The sequence below is a fragment of the Tiliqua scincoides genome, chromosome 13 (genome assembly GCF_035046505.1).
Source record: "Tiliqua scincoides isolate rTilSci1 chromosome 13, rTilSci1.hap2, whole genome shotgun sequence".
Lineage (NCBI taxonomy): Eukaryota > Metazoa > Chordata > Lepidosauria > Squamata > Scincidae > Tiliqua > Tiliqua scincoides.
Window position 1 is genome coordinate 14,380,053 of NC_089833.1, and position 15,964 is coordinate 14,396,016.

General features: G+C 44.1%; 1 protein-coding gene across 1 annotated transcript in view; it reads right to left on the minus strand.

Moving 5' to 3' along the window:
• Positions 1-557: 557 nt before the first annotated feature.
• Positions 558-15,964, minus strand: part of IQCE (IQ motif containing E) — a 28,197-nt gene continuing 12,790 nt past the window's right edge. Inside the window, exons 12-20 of the mRNA XM_066609410.1 lie at positions 13,985-14,136; positions 12,897-12,952; positions 11,844-12,040; positions 11,454-11,556; positions 10,446-10,610; positions 9,798-9,821; positions 7,994-8,121; positions 6,270-6,388; positions 558-3,041 (exon numbers count right to left, since the gene is read on the minus strand). Of these exons, the coding sequence (XP_066465507.1) occupies positions 2,875-3,041; positions 6,270-6,388; positions 7,994-8,121; positions 9,798-9,821; positions 10,446-10,610; positions 11,454-11,556; positions 11,844-12,040; positions 12,897-12,952; positions 13,985-14,136 (1,111 nt within the window). The 3' untranslated portion in view covers positions 558-2,874. The remainder of the gene's footprint in view (positions 3,042-6,269; positions 6,389-7,993; positions 8,122-9,797; positions 9,822-10,445; positions 10,611-11,453; positions 11,557-11,843; positions 12,041-12,896; positions 12,953-13,984; positions 14,137-15,964) is intronic.

A 15,964-nucleotide genomic window follows, 5' to 3' on the forward strand; every position in this document is an offset into this window, starting at 1 on the left:
AAGTATTGCAATTAATGACAATAAGTGCTATCACACTTTGAAAACCTCTTGAAAAGACATCTCTTTTATCTTAGGAGGAGGAGAAAAAGGAGGGAAAGGGACTAGAAACCTGTATATTTGACCACAGTCTGGTGTCATTAATTAATCTAAGTCATGATTCCATCTGTCCACCCTAGGAGGTTTCTTTGGAATACCTTACCAATCCCATGCATATACAGAAAGTTGGTGTTGCACCTTTAAAGGCTTGCATTGGCCTGGCTTGGCATGTTAGCCCTTTGTGTGACAATTGCCCATGGCTGGGGTTGAACTGGGCTTGTGTGGGGTTGGGAGTGGTCTCCATGTCATTTGAAGACCCAATTCATGGGGCCCTTCGACAAGGTAGATGGCTAGGTAGATGCTTACGCATCTTAAAACAAAAGCAAACAAAAACTGAGCGTGTCTGATTCAGAGCAACATCTCATACTAGAGTAGGGAGTACATATGAATTATGCTGTATGTTAACATCCCCCCCCCCCCGGTGTATATTACCAACAGTAAACAATTTTGTTTTCAGTACATCATATTTCATTTATTCTTGTTTTTTAAAAAAGTATCATTTTAAGCTTTTACAAACCTTAATCGTGCTTGTATAAAAGTTGCATTTCCTACAGCAACCCTGAAGAGAATTTCATTATTGGGCCAATAGCATTAAACTACGTGCACAATATATAGGCAATATAGTACATCATACTTTTTTTTAACCCACATTTTTGGAGAAATGTTGAAATGCATATATAGCTGGTAGACAGTAGGCGTGTCCCAAAGGTGTCCTCTTAGCCCTAGAAAAAAATGGGTTCATACTCAGAAGATGCCCCATTATTTACATCCCAGATCATATATACTTTGCTATCCAGACTCCCAAAGAAAGAGGAATTCAGATTCATTCTGAGGTATGAGCTACATAAGGGTCAGTTGACTAGTAGCCTGCAACATCTTCTCAACTTGAATCAAGGTATGGTAAGAGTCTTGCCCTCAGTAAGGAAAAGAATTGGCAAGGCTTCATGCATGTTTTGTGCATTGATGTATTGCTGCTTCATACTTATTCAAGAAAGGAAATGGGCCTGGTTCCGAATCTGCTTCTTGACAGAATGTTTAAGGAAGGACATTCATTTAACCCTGGCCTGCATGTTCAACAAAGTCAGCTGATACAATTCTTCTGGGGCTACATAACTAAAGATAGCACTGAGAGAAGGGAAGAGGAAAGTTTTTTAAATGCTTCTCCATCTCAAAGTAAAAGCAACAAAAAATTCATTCACATACAAAACTAGCACATCGAGGAGCGAGAGCTAAGCAACCACTTTTCCCCTTATTGTGCTAATCTTCTACATGCAAGGAGTATATGTGAGAAAGCAATCCCCCCTTGCAGGATGAAGTTGTGCAATACAGGTAGGAGGCTATCAAGCAATTTTGAAGAACATGTAACTTGACAAAATGGTAGAAATAGTTGTTATTCTGAATGATAACCTCCTTCAGGTGCTGAGGTGGGTAGATAGAGCCATGCTGAACAAGGCTCTTATCTGCTTCTGAAACAAGATTAAAGTGCACCACCACCAGTACAATTGTGAGAAAGCTTGTTATGAGGGTGTAAAGACAGATGTTAAAGCAGAGCAACATGGAATTAGCAAGTGGAGAGCAGCCAGATGCAATGGCCGCTCCCTGCCATTTTCCTCAAGGGGGAATGGAGAACTTCTGGATGAGGAAGTGAAGGAGGGCTAGTAAAACAGGCAAGTGATGGCCTCCTTCAGGCTGCTTTTCCAACATTCATGCCTCAGAGATATGTAGCAAACATAAGTAACCTATGTAGATGACATCACTTTTAGTTTGCACTGGTGAGATAGTTCCCGGATCTTGCAGTGATTCATACTTTGTCACTGGTGGAAAGGGTCACATGCTGGCCTTGATTTGTCACTGCATCCTTTTCCGTTCAAAAGAGGAATTGCTCTCGGAGTTTCAGGGATCCACCTACTGGTCAGTAGGACAGGATAATTACTGTAAGCATCACTTTTGTCCTTTGTAAATGTTGTTCCATTGTAAAGTGGTGCATCTCCAATCAATACAGTGATCAATGGTGAAAAGTAGCCCCTCCATCTTACGTCTTAAGGTCAGGAATGAAGATGAGAGATTGCTACGCTTCCTTAATAAATCAATCTGGATGATCCGTCAAGTCAAAAAAAATGACAGCTGGGAGGGGTGTTGCATCCTCCATGTCAAAACTGTAAGTTGGATTTCCAACTTTACCTTGAGGGGTAGAGGTGGAAAAGATTATCAAAGTTACTGGTGGAAATGCACATGTAGAGCAAGCTTCAGGGTCTGCACAAACCTTGGTCAGAATGATACGAGCACAACAAAATGATTTTTAGAAAGGTAAAAAATACTCTATAGTTAAGTGCAGGTAGTTAACATACCAAAGGCTTGGCAATAAAGGAACAGCTCCAGCAAGAAAGAGAGTGTCTGATGAGGGGGCCAGAAGATAAAGGAATTAAAGGCTGTGTTCTATTGGATTTGATAATTCCTCAACAAAACAGCCAGACAGGGGTCTCTACATTCATTATTTTTTAATGATTTCAGCAAATCATCTTGATGAAAGCATCCTTTCACTTCCGAGTCTTTGAAGCAATTGGGTCCAATCATTTCTGGTTCAAAGGCCACGTGATCCTCAGGAGCTTATTGCATTTTTCCTTCTACCAAGAGGTGCATTCTGCAGAACTTATTGTTTCAGGCACAGGAACACATAGTGAGGAACATGGAGACCACAAGCTCCCTAGGTGTCTGATGTGGTGCAGGAAGGCACTACCTACACCTGCCTATCCTCCCACAGTATCTTTCTTTCTCCCCTTAGGAGCGCAACAGCGAATGTGACAAATAGCTGCTGAAGTCAAAGGGCGATTTTTCCTTGACTGAGGATGAAGAAGACACTGTGATGATATCATCAGAGTCGTCCGAATAAGTCTCGTCCGCAGGAGGTGAGGGAGAAGGCTGCCGCTGATTCTGGGAGGATGTGGCTGAAAGAAGAACAAGGGCAATAGGTTCAGTAGAAGACAGGAAGAGCTGCCTTAGGATCCATGGAGATGCAAGGTAGGATATAAACATGAATAAACAGATAATTTCCCCTTTTTTGCTTTATGCAGACTTGGCTTTTCCCAGCGTAAAAAAGGCAAGCAGTAAACTAACCACCACTAGCCATGCTAGACAGAGAAGATTTCATAACACACCATGTTGTATGCACAGTTAGGCAGTGAAATGTGGCTCACCGTGCAAAGTAACATTTATCAGCATTCCTAGCAATTAAAGGGGGAAAATCTGCTCGAGCAAAGTGTGAGAGGCACACAGAAGCCTGTGTGTGTTCATGGGTCAGATAGTGTGGGCACAGGGACAGAAGATGCTACTTTCTGAAAAGCCCACGGCCAGCGAAGTTGGCGGAAGATGCTTTGCTGATCCAAGCAGCAGCAACACCTCCTCCTCCAAGGGATGCGCCCTAGGATTCTTCAAAGGCACATTGGATGGTGAGGTGTGCTCTCTAGCTGGCATGCAGCTACCTGCAATCTGAGAGCAGGAGCACTCCTGCATGGGGCACGCCTTTCAGACTACAGGCTGGTTCTCTGGTAGCCCCGGAAATTCACTGCCACAAGATGTGATGATGGCTACTGGCTCAGATGGCTTTAAGAGGGGATTAGGCAAATTCACAGAGGTGGAAAAGGAGAGGTAGATCCCTGGCTGGGTCATATTGGAACCTCCATACTGAGATGCAGTCTACCACCGAGTACCAGTTGCTGGGCGAGGACACCAAGGAAGGGCTATTATTGTCATACCTGGGGGGGGGGGGGCTGATGCAGCAGTATTTCTCTTACACTCCAATGTAAATGGGCCCTTTTTAAGCCAGGCACTATTTTGAGGCAGCATTAAAGAACAACAGCCAAATGTTTTGTTCTTTTGTGATAAAACTCAGAAGGCACACGTGTATGTGTGTTCCTTATGGGCTACAGAAGGTAAACCAAGTTGGGGAGGGGGAGATTTTGAACACGATGATTTATGAACTAATTGTGCTAAGGATAAAAGGCAGACAAAGGAAGATCCCTGGGGGAAGACAAAATAATTAAGAGGTCCAGCTCCCAAAACAAATTGCTTGAGTCTAAAAAGGTCACGTCCTGTCTCTGGAACTAAACGCGGCCTATTATTAACTTGAGCGTTTTGCTGTCGCACGTCAGGCTTTTGCAAGATTTGCCCCTTCCCTGGCTCTGCAGTTCTGATTTTAAAAACATCTGAGCAACAAGAAATTGTCTGTGTTTTGATGAAGACCAGCACAACCACCAGCACTCTCCTCCCAATATATATTTCTATTATGTTTAGCTCTAAACAATTAAATACCAATTTCAACCCTCACCTGAGCCTCCGTAGCCTGAACCTCAATTTATCTGAAGTTCCTTCTAACTACCATAAATTCACCTAACCTCTGAATACAGTTCCCTAATGTTAAGCTGCCTGCTAAATTACATTCCCATTTAATCCAGGCCACTTATTGTGTCTTCTCAAGCTAATTACTAGTATTACAATACACACTTACACACGTGGTGACTTCACCGTGTTAAAAAAATACCATTAATTGGGTTAGGTGATTTGCATGTACAGGCTTCTGCCCAACAGTTATGAAAAAGGAACTCAGTGGGTTTCTTATAGTACTTTGCTTGCATTATATTCATAAGAATGCTCTATTCTTCTAGCATTACAGCAGCCTGCCACAGAAAATGGCCTCCTTTGCCAGTAGATGATGGAAAGAAGTTTTTGAGATTTACCTGTAAGTGACTGGCGTCCCCAAAATGTTAAGGATTAGTTGTAATTGCACACATTTAGAGAGTCTTACTTTGCTTACACACACACACACACACACACACACACACACACACACACACAGGCATTCCAATTGTTTCCAAGCCATAGTTTGCAGGACTGGGAATGAGCCTTGATCTGTTGCCTCGTTCTCTCACACGCAGCTTAATGAATTACTCCCCGGATTGATCAGCCCAGCATTTGCTAGCAAAGCAGGGGCTGATCCCAGTTTGTCAGTAAACTGTGATCAAACCAGGAAGCTATGCATTAAACCTCACAAACAAGGAGGGAGGGAGGCTTGAGCTCAGAATTCATGCCTGATCCTCCCCAATGCAGCCAGAGCTTCTCTGGGGCACAGGACAAGATACAAAGCTTACTCTAAGTAGATGTGGACAGCATCCATCAGTGACTATTAATGCTCTCCATTTTTATGTTAATAGTTCAACTCCAGTTCAGGTAATAAACCACAAAAACATGATGGAAAAATCCATCAATTATTCCCTCTCATAGGTCACCCCCCCTTTTTTTTTTAATGTTTGAATTGCATCTCAGGCTGCAGTTTTCTTCTGGAACAGTTAAGCAGCTAAATAATGATAGTTATTAACCTTCAAAACAGCCCTGTGAAGTAAACAGTAAATGATATCTACTCAGCATCCTGTGTTAAAAAAAAAAAAAATCAATGTGATGGAGTGGCTGTCGACATAGAAAAATTTATAACAATTGAGAATCAATGAAGCAGTTGCTCTGCTGAAAGGCTGAGGGCTGATTTGCTCCAGGCCTGCTTGGAGCTCCAGAAACTGAAGCTCTGATTCGAGGCGGGTGAAAAATGTATCTGACTCACTGATGCCTGTGCTGAAACTGTATGGAAAACGGTAGTTATTGCAGTGTCCTACCTAAAGCTGCACTGGTCTGAAGAGAGCAACCTCCTTTTTTATCCTGCTCTGGACAACAAAGTGCCCTTTGGCTTGCAGCTGAGATAGAGCAAGCAATGTATATTTTTTGTTAGGAGCCTAAGAGGAGCCCTGCTGGATCTGTCCCTCTCATTCAGTATCCTGTTTCACAGAGGCCAGTCAGATCTGGACGTGCAGGAGAGGAGAGCGGTGGGCTAGAGTGTCAGAGGTGCTCTAGCCCATCGCTCCTCTCCTCCACAATTTCTCTTCCAATCTGTTCCCCTCTTTTCTAATCCAGGAGTGGGAATAGGAGCAGCAGCAGGAACACGCATGCTGTCAGGTAAAGGCGGCAGCATTCACTACCCTGCCTCTGGCACCAGGAAGGCTTGACAAACCCTGCTACTGCATAGAGCAGCCTTTAGACCATGTGAATGATATCATGATATCAAAGGAATCCACTGCTCCATTGTGCAAGGATAACCGCTGAGCCCAGATTGTGGAGATAACTGAGATTACCAGGAACCGATGAAGTGAAGACTAAAGGTGCACGTCTGAAGATTGACCAGACCGGTTTCTTCTCTCCACTGGAAGCTACTGGGCTTGCTTTCTCGCCCCCAGGGCTGGAGATCAGAGGCCTGCAAAACAGCAGGAAAATTGGCAAGAGTCATAAAACAGCCTCCCAACAGAAGCTGGAGTCAGAGTGATACAGCCGTAAAGAATGAGATCTATAATAAGAATACTCACAGGTCTGAGCCTCTAAATCAGAAGGGGGTTACAAGCAGATGCTCCCATCCCATCCATCATTTTGTTTAATCTCTATGTAGAAGGCTCCTAATGGGATTTAAAGCCATGGTACGGATGGGGTGGTGTACATAAAGGGGCGAGGAAGAGATTATCTACAGTGGAGAAATTCAGCCACCACAAGAAATCCGTGTCACCCTGGAGCTGCTAAGGAGGAGCCACTTGGCTTGCCAGAAACAGATGGAATTCCTGAGACACTATAGCATGGAAATCATCCACGCTTGTGTGTGTTTTTGCCGGTACGTCTGTAAATGGCACTTAAATGCAAGAGATAGCTTGAGATTCAGGGTGGCTGTCTCCTTGCTCGAGACCTAAAGGAGGCAGACCAAGGTGTATTTAATGGGGTTTGGGTGCCATTAAAATGCTGTGCTTCGAAGATATGCTGTGCTCATACAGCAGGCAGACCTCTCTGAAAAACGCTCATGTGTGGCAATAGATCACAGATGCAGCAGGATTATAAGACTCCCTTCCTGAAGCCATGGTGAACTACTACCCAGTGGGAGTTTATGGATACATGGTCCAGCATGCAGCTTATTATGCTCCCCAAATATACACACCCAATTCTCTGTCTACTGCAGTGGTCTCCAAACTGAAGACCGCTGCACACCAGAAAGGCCTTCCCTGGCACGAACAGCACTTGCCGTTCTGCCGCACTGTGGTTCTCCTGGGCACCAGATCTGGATGACGCAGTGCACTTGGCGGTCACGTCTGCCAAGTGCATGACACCCAACTGCAATGCCTACTGGGGCGCTGAGCCACAGACCCGACTGTCCAGAGCATCATATTGTCCAGATCTGGTCCCCAGAAGAGCTGTGGCGCAGCGGAACAGTAAGCTCTGCTCAAGGGGTGGGGAGGAAGGGTTCTCCCAAACCCTGGATCTGGCCCACGGGCCTGGGTTTAGAGAGACACGGTCCGCTGAATCATGTGCTAGGGAGACAGGCTGTTTGATGCTGGGCAAGGGTGCAAGTGACTGAACCTGGAATCAGTGTTTTACAACTAAGCCACCTTCTCTTCAGTTCCATGTACAAACAGCAATCTCTGTATAGGCAGAAAGGGTTGTGTGTGTGTTGTTGAAACAGCCTGGGATTCCTTGGTTATTTTAATTAAGTATACATCCTTCTGTTCAAAAATACAGTTTTTCTAGGATGGCTAACAGCATGTAAAAAGAAGTTACAAAATACAGCAGACAAATATATAACAATATAAAGTAGAACAATTACTAAAAATGATTAAAAATAACTCGCTTTGTGTGTCTACAACATTATTTTATAAAAGGGGTACAAGATTACAATGGACTTCTTGATTACAGAAATAGGTTCTTAAAGGCCTCCCCCCCAACATATCAATGCCTCAGCACAACTTTATAGTGCTTTAGACATTGCTGCATCATGAAACAGCAAAATCAGCATCTCAGATTAGAGCAGTTCCTCTGGATTTACCTTCCTGCAAGTTGTGTGCGTGTTATGTGAGCCCTGAAGACAGACTGGATGAGCCTCACAGCCTCCTCTTCTGCTTTGCAGTCAGCAGGCATTCGTGAAGAGCTGGGCCCAGGAGATGAATCAGGGCTCTAGGAGTGTAATCAGAATAAGCGAGCTGCTGGCACTGAATGCATCCTTAAAGAACTCAGACATTTTTCTCCTCAATACTAAACATTCCTCTTCCCTCAGCAGTGAAGCACAGTTGCCTCCTTTCAGACCACAGTCACTGGGGCTGTTCCAAGATGCTTTGAGGTGACCAACCCAGAGCTGATCAGGGTATCCTACAACTTGCTAACAAGTTTTGTGTTATCAGTGTGTATATACAGGATGGCAAAGGAGCAGGATGCCAAATACAAAATATGGCTTAAGAGGTTCCCCCTGCCCCCAAATACAAAGTACCAGGGAGCTCAATACAGGGAATCTGGCAGCAGGGTTCAACCATCTTGCCCTCTGCATCACCGGGACAGCTTTCAGACACAGGAACTTATTGGCCTGACCTTTGCTGGGCCACAGTGCCACCCAGACAACAGGCAGACAGGATACTAGAACCTCTCTGCCCAAGCACACCAGGTGAACTGAAGAACCAATAGGAGCCTGGCTGGTTGATGACATAGTGGCTTCAGGTTTGGGTTTTCAATCTAAGCAGCTTGTCAACATAAGTAGCCGTGTGAACTCCATTGCTTCCCTCTGCACAGACTGCCATCCGAACTAGATTTGAGCATCAGCAGCTATAACTAAATAGCTGCCTCTGACTACTCTGATCTCTACTCATTGCTTTCTAGACCTTGACTAACACCCTGGTTCGTAGGAAGTGCTTAAACAACAGTTTCCCAATTCAAGCATCACAGGAAATCTGTTTAAGACACAGTATTTTCTATTTAGCTGGACATGCAAAGGAGGAGGAAATGAGGAAGGATGCTTCCTTTGTCATTCTTTTCTAGTTTGTTTGCAATCTAACGGCCATCTTCACCAGGCCTTTGTCTCCCAGGGGTTGTACTTCTTCATATCTGTCCACAATCAATAAATCTCTGCCCAAAGTATGCAAAATTAGAACTGAACAGCAATATTCCCTTAATTTGACCTTCTACTTGAAGAATGTGGGTAGCCTCACAAGGTCCAAGTACAGCAGGAATTAGGAACTAGGGGGAGGAAAGCTCAGATCTTATCTAGTATGTCCTCCAACAAATAAGCTGCTCCCTTGACTCAAGGCTATTGGAAAGATAACCTAAGGACATATGAGGCTGGGTTTATTGTTAACTTCATGACAGTATCAAGAGTTGTTTGTTGCACAATATTGGAAAAAGGGCTTTGCCCTGACAATTCAGCTTTGGTTACAGAAAATATGAAGAACAGCCCCAATGTTAAACATGACCTCATATTAGAGAAGGAACAACTATCTTTACGGAGCATTTAAGAAGAATAGATCTGCAATTTTCCAAGATTGTTATTGTAGCAGAAATGCTAGTGTCTTCTGTCAAGAGAACAACAACTAAATGTGCCATTTTATGGGGTATTGGTGCTTGTTGGCAAGAAGCAGTCTTTTGGGGGACTCCAAGGCTACACTCCGGTACATACTTTCCTGGGAGTAAGCCTCATTGAATTTAATGGGTCTTATTTCTGAGTAGACATTCATGGGGTTACACTGTAAAAGCATTTTGTTTGCTTTGAAGGAACTAGTATTGGTCTAAAGACTAATACAGGGGGCCCCCCATATTCGCAAATCCCATATCTGCGGATTCACTTATGCTCTGAAGTTCATACTTGCCTTGTTCAGTGCATCCTCTTCTATCTGAAACAGAGAAGTCTTGGATTAAAAACAAGTCTTTTGCCTCCCTGTTGAGCTAAGCTCACTCATTTTCCTTTCATTTCCTGGCCATCTGACTTCTACCCCTGGTGCATTCATGTATGTGTACAGGCATATTTTTCCTGGTGAAATCGCAAAAGCTAGCAAGGGTCTGTGTAGAATTTCTAGATATCAAAGGATGCTATCCTGAACAGTTCTTTGACGCCAGCCCCCTTCACACCTCCACACCTCCACGTTATTTATGGAAAGTGTTTTATCCTGCCTTTCCCCTCCAAGGCAGCTTGCAGCCAATTTTAAAAACATAAAACGACAAGAATACAAGAAAAAAAATTCTCTAAATTTACAGTTACAGTGGTGAATATGTAACCGACAGACTGAAAAACAACATCCTTAACAGGATTAGGCAACCTTAATTTCTTTCTTAGTTCCAAACCCAGACCCTAAAAGGTGGATCAGAATGTGGGAAGAGAGTTCTCCCACACTTCCTACACATGGGACTTGTGTGGGACTGCCACACATGAGGTGCCACCACAGAGAAGGCCCCCTTCCTTCTCACTGCCAGCTGATTAAATGCTCCCCTCCCCCAAATGTGGCTGGAAAGAGCTTTACCTTGGTTTTATAGGCTTTCCATCTCCTTTGGATTATTTGAGCTGCTTGTTCCTTTCTCTGATGCTCAGGAGGGTGAGGCAGTGAAGGCCCCAAATCTGAACCCCTTGATGTGAATGTGCAAGTGGGATGGAATTGTTGGGCACCGATGTGCAATTCCTGCTGGCCCTTAAGACACACACACAAATAAAAATGGGCAGGCAACCAGCAAGAGGATGGGGGACCGACACTTCCAAGCACAGAGGTGGCCTGGGGAGCATTCCAGCACTGGCGACAGCCCTCTTGTGCCAGCACTACCCCCAAAAAAAGTTTCTTTCCAATACCAAATCTGGATGATCGCCTGCCGATCAGTTTAGAAGCAAAACAGGGCTACCCCAATCATAAATCATAAAGCAAAACAAGGCTACCCCAATCAGAACTACCCTAGTTTCTGCAAACTAGGGAGACTTCCCAGGTACACAGAAATATATCAGCTTCAGAGAGTGAGTGAGCTTGGGGGGGGGGGGGAAGAGTGGAGGGAGGGAGGGAGGAAGAGAGAATGAATGCAAATTCTGAACAGTAGCCCAGCATGAGGTTCAAGGTGAGGAGAGCCCACTCTTTCAATACTGAGGAATTTTCTGCCTTTAAGAAATCCATATGAGAGCAAGCGAGGACAGAGATCTCCTAGCTGGGTTACTGGCGCTGATATGCTCTGCCTCTATTGATTCCCCTAAGCAATAAATTCCCACCAATTCAGCCTTAATGGTTACGAGCCCATACATCATTCTCCTCCAACCACCGACTTGGAGAGTATTGAAGGCTCTCTCTCTCTCACACGCACACACACCACAGACAAGTAAAATTCAATACTTGGCTGGCGGGGGACCTTCAGAGGAAGCAGTCCAAGAAACTATTAAATCCCCAGCCAGACAATATGCACACCATCGGGCAACCCACACAGGGGTTCCATCAGATGAGTCAATACTATAAGACACGCTACACCAGGCACATTTATTAAACTGTGACTTGTACCTGATCTGAAGGTTCAGTGGCCTCCAATCTGGCCTGTCTGCCACTGGTTTTTTGTTGTTCCTCCAGTTCTTTCATGTTCTGGGTCAGCTTCCAGATTTCTTCCCTGCAGAAGTGCAAAACCAAATCATTTGCACCAAGTTGCACAGAACTATGAAGCCTGCAGGTGTCCATGGGGGCGACCCATACAGTACAAGCGACCTAGACAGTGGTGTGGTGAGACCACATTTTCAGGGGCTCAGGAAGCAGCCTGCAGTTTGAGAGGCATGTACTAGTGTTATGGGAAGGAGGAAAAAAATGGCAGCAAAATTCAGCATTTGCTTATTGCATATATGATCAAAGCAAGCTTCCTAGGAAGTGGCTAGATTTCATCGGTGGACTCGGAGACTTAACTCTTTAACAGCCAGCTGATTCTGAAGGACTGCCATTTGGCCTTTCAGCTTCTTTACCACTCTACGGAGATGCTCGTGCTCTTCTGCAAGGTTGGACTCCTGAGCAGCTAGATGATCTGATTGTGCCAAAGGAGATGAAGCGAGCAGTGGTGATGTAATGGTCTCTGAAAGCTGCAGCCCGGCATTCTCATCCATTTTCTATACATCGTAAGAAAAAAAAAAGCAATGGACATTTTTAGTCTTTTCCTATAAGCAACAAAACCCAGAGGATTATGAAACAATTCTGTGTACTTCTACAGATCTAGGAGTGTAAGGAAAGTGTTCATAACCAATTTTGAGAGACTAGGTGCACTGGTTGTAAAAATCAATTACAGTCATAGGACGTTAAGCCAGTGGCAACCATTAGCCCAGCCATTCTTGAGGTTCAAGAACTGATAGGCAGTAGAAACTTCTTATAAGCCAGGCTCTCCTCCAAAAATCAGTGGCCACCTACTATGAAGGCTTCCTGTTCTTGTGTCTCTAATCCAAATGCTAATTCTGTGCAGCCCAATCTGCCTCTAATACTTCCCTGATTCTAAGCTTGCCTCCTGCAAAAAAACAAAAACAAAACAACACCATGTAAGGCTGCAATCTTTAATAGATTAACCAGTTTATAAATAAAGGTGATTAAAATTGACTACAAAGGCACACTTGGTTAATCAGACAACTATAAAAAGGGCAGGTGACAGACACCGTATTAGAAGAGGCATTCCCCCATTGCTTTCACATTGGAGAGGTATTCTAAGATGACTCATGCTGTGACATACACATATGGTATCTAAAAACAGAACAGGCTTTTTTCTATAAAACTGTTGCTTTAAATCATGTAGATGCAATCAAACGGATGCAGGCTTCATCGATTTAAACTCTGATTAATTGGCTAAGATTAAAACACATATGTCACCCCTATACCATTTACACACAAGTATATTCCTGGATTCTTTTTGTCACACTGGGGCCAAAAGGAGTTTGGTTAGATGTTCCAACCCCGCTGGTTTCAGTTCCCATCACTTACCTTCCCCAATTTTGAAATCCGCCAAACTGGCCTCTGCTTACTCTTCTCCACATAATCTGAGGAAAATCAATAAGGTTTTCAAACAGGAAATCAAATAGCGAGAAACACAAGTCTCTGCATGGCAATGCCCATCACGTTGCAGGAATCTAAAATATGATTTATAAAACTTGCAATGGCCGATCATTTTGAAATGTTTAATCAAACATTAAACATAATCAAACAATCAAACATTAAACAGCCAATTGGGCTCACATTATTTATACACCATCATCTTTGCAGCGAGGTAGTGCAAGCTATATTAGACTGAGAAAACAGTGTAGAGGCAGAAGTCTGGGTAGAGAATGTCATCACCAAGACCTTCCCTCTAAGGCACTCAGAGGCACCCCGGGAAGCCATCCAGAGGAAATTAGGGGCCGAAGCTCACTTTAAGCTCTCTTTAAGCTCTCATCTGGGATGGCCACCTGATTCATGAAGCCAGGTTTCATGGCCTCTGGCTGCACCACAATTACCCGATTCCTGGCCTTTACGGAGGTCCCTCAAATGCTCCAGTTTTTTCTTTCTGGACTCCGCTTTGCCAACATTAGAACAGTCTGAGGAGCCTGTTCAACTACACCAATGTTCCACCTTCAGGCTGAAGCTTTTGTTCACTAACATGCAGTCCCCTGCAGAATCTCAACACTGGCCACTGAATTAGGATTAGCAAATGACCTATAGCAGCAGTTCTCAAACTTTTTAGCATGGGGACCCACTTTTTAAAATGACACCCTGTTGGGGCCCACCTAGCTTTACGAGACTTATTTATCTCCCTATATTTACAAAAGCTTGGAAATTGCAGGAGCTCAGGACTTTGCAGGGCAGTTAGCAGCTATCTGATTTTTGAATAGCCTCAGGGCTTGAGGCAATTAGGCATCTGATCTTTCCATCATTCATGTTTTCATTGGAGGCTCTGTGGAACCCACCAGAAGTCCATTCCCAACCCACCAAGTGGGTCCAGACCCACAGTTTGAGAAACGCTGGCCTATAGCTCTGCAAGCCACTTTTCCTTCCCCATTGTAAAACCAGAACTTCTCATCTTCCACAGAACTTACGGTTTGCTCTACTGGAGGCCGGGGAGCTGGCCAGTGTTTGATCCAGATCCGCTTTCAGGTTCTGATTCTCCTCTTGCAACTCTTTGATGCTCCTGGATAACCGCAGTACGGCTGCACTGAGCACCTTCTGCTCTTGGCTCTCAGGAGGGGGTCTGGTCTCGGCAAAGGGGAAAAAAACAGCTGAGAATGAAAGCGCAGCATATAAGTGTGAGTAAACTGGACATCTGATCAATATGCTGAGTGAAGTACTGACAGAGTACATGAAGAAAAGGGTACAGCCACTTTGCAAAGCATGTTGCTGAGTGGAGACTCAGGAGAAAGCAACGGTGTTGTACGTGGCCAGGAAAGGCAAAGGTTTAAATCCACCTCAGTGGACTGTTTCAGTTTATGCTGAGATCGTTAGTCCTCAATGTGCTACAGGATTCTGCTGTTGCTTCAGCCTAAATACACATCACTAAAACTAAGGCAAATTCTCCCCACTCACATTTCCCTCTGTTGTCCTCCATGTTGAATCTTAGATTGTGGGTGCTTCAGGGCAGGAACCTGCACCAGGTTGCCATGCGTCTATGTTGCTGAACAGTCATCCTAGTCTGGTTTAATCCACTCATTCCGAGACAGAACAAGGGATGGTCCACAAATGCAACACTGTTGACTAATATGCTATTTACACCTGAGATATAGAACCCAGTAATAAGTACACTTACTCATTAAATAAACCTCACTGACTTAAATAGGATAGTTTTGTATGCAAGTGTGAACCACTTTAGAAGACTTCACAGTTAGATGAGGTGCCTTTACTTGCATTCTGTGTGTGGTCACTCCAGGACAACACCCCTGCCTTTCAGATGATCAGTCCAGCATTCCCACCCTAAGATGCATTTGGCTGTTTTGCTGTCACTTCACTCATGTTAATGACATTCAGAAACCAAAATAAATTTAATCTTACTAAGTTTCCTCAAAACTACCTTGAGCGCCACAATCGTCCAGCCTTCCTCTGACTGCACAGACTTTTTTTTCTATCTTCTTCTTCTTCAGAGCCTCCGTGCATTCTTCCTCCTCTGAATCTCTCACCTGATATTTACAGTATCTGGGCAACTTTTAGAATTAAATGTCTGTTTGCCAAGAACAGGAAGCCCTGCTAAGAATTCAGCCCCATTTATATGCCCCCCCCCCGCAAATGTTATAGAAACCCAGGACTGAGGTTTCAGAAAGGAACAAAACAAGTTGCTTATTCCCCTTTTGAAACTATCTAGATTGCATTCTCACTCCAATAATTTTGACAAGGAGCAATATCTGCATAACAAGGAGTAACTCAGAGCTGAGTTACTTTATTATGGATTAACTCAAAAATACTCTAACCTTGAGTTTCTTTCCCATAATTGAACTCAAGACTAAAAATTACTAGTTGAAACTTCATATCAGGGTGCTTGGACCAACGGTCTTTCGCTTGGGGGCCTTTCCCAAGGGCTTCCTTGTGCATCCTGACAATGGCAGAGGGAGCCTGCCTTGAAGGCAGTTTTCTCCCAGCCATGGCTCAGTGAGGGGTGTGCATTACAGAGCCACTTGGAAGTACAAAGCCCATGGTGGAAAAGTCTACTAATGCCTTCGAGTCATTCCTGTTCAGTTTGACTTTTTCTCATGCCATTTTCAGCAGGCTGTGTCTCAATTGGTCATTGGTTCTGGTATTTTCTTTCCTGACTGCATTCAACATTTGGTTTGTTTCTGCCATTTTAAATGGAGCTTTTAAAATGTTTGTATCAAATTTGTAAACTGCTTTGGTGGCCCCTTGACGGGGACAAAAAGTGAGCCTGCAAATGTTTTAAAGAGACAGTAATAGCTACAAACTCATGACAAAGAGGGCCCCAGCAGAGCCACTCTAAGGGGCAAACACAGTTTGAAATGGGGGTAAGTAAATGGGGGTAAGGTAGGATGAACTCCCCCTCTTGCTTCTGAGCCTCAAGTAGATCAACATTCCCTACA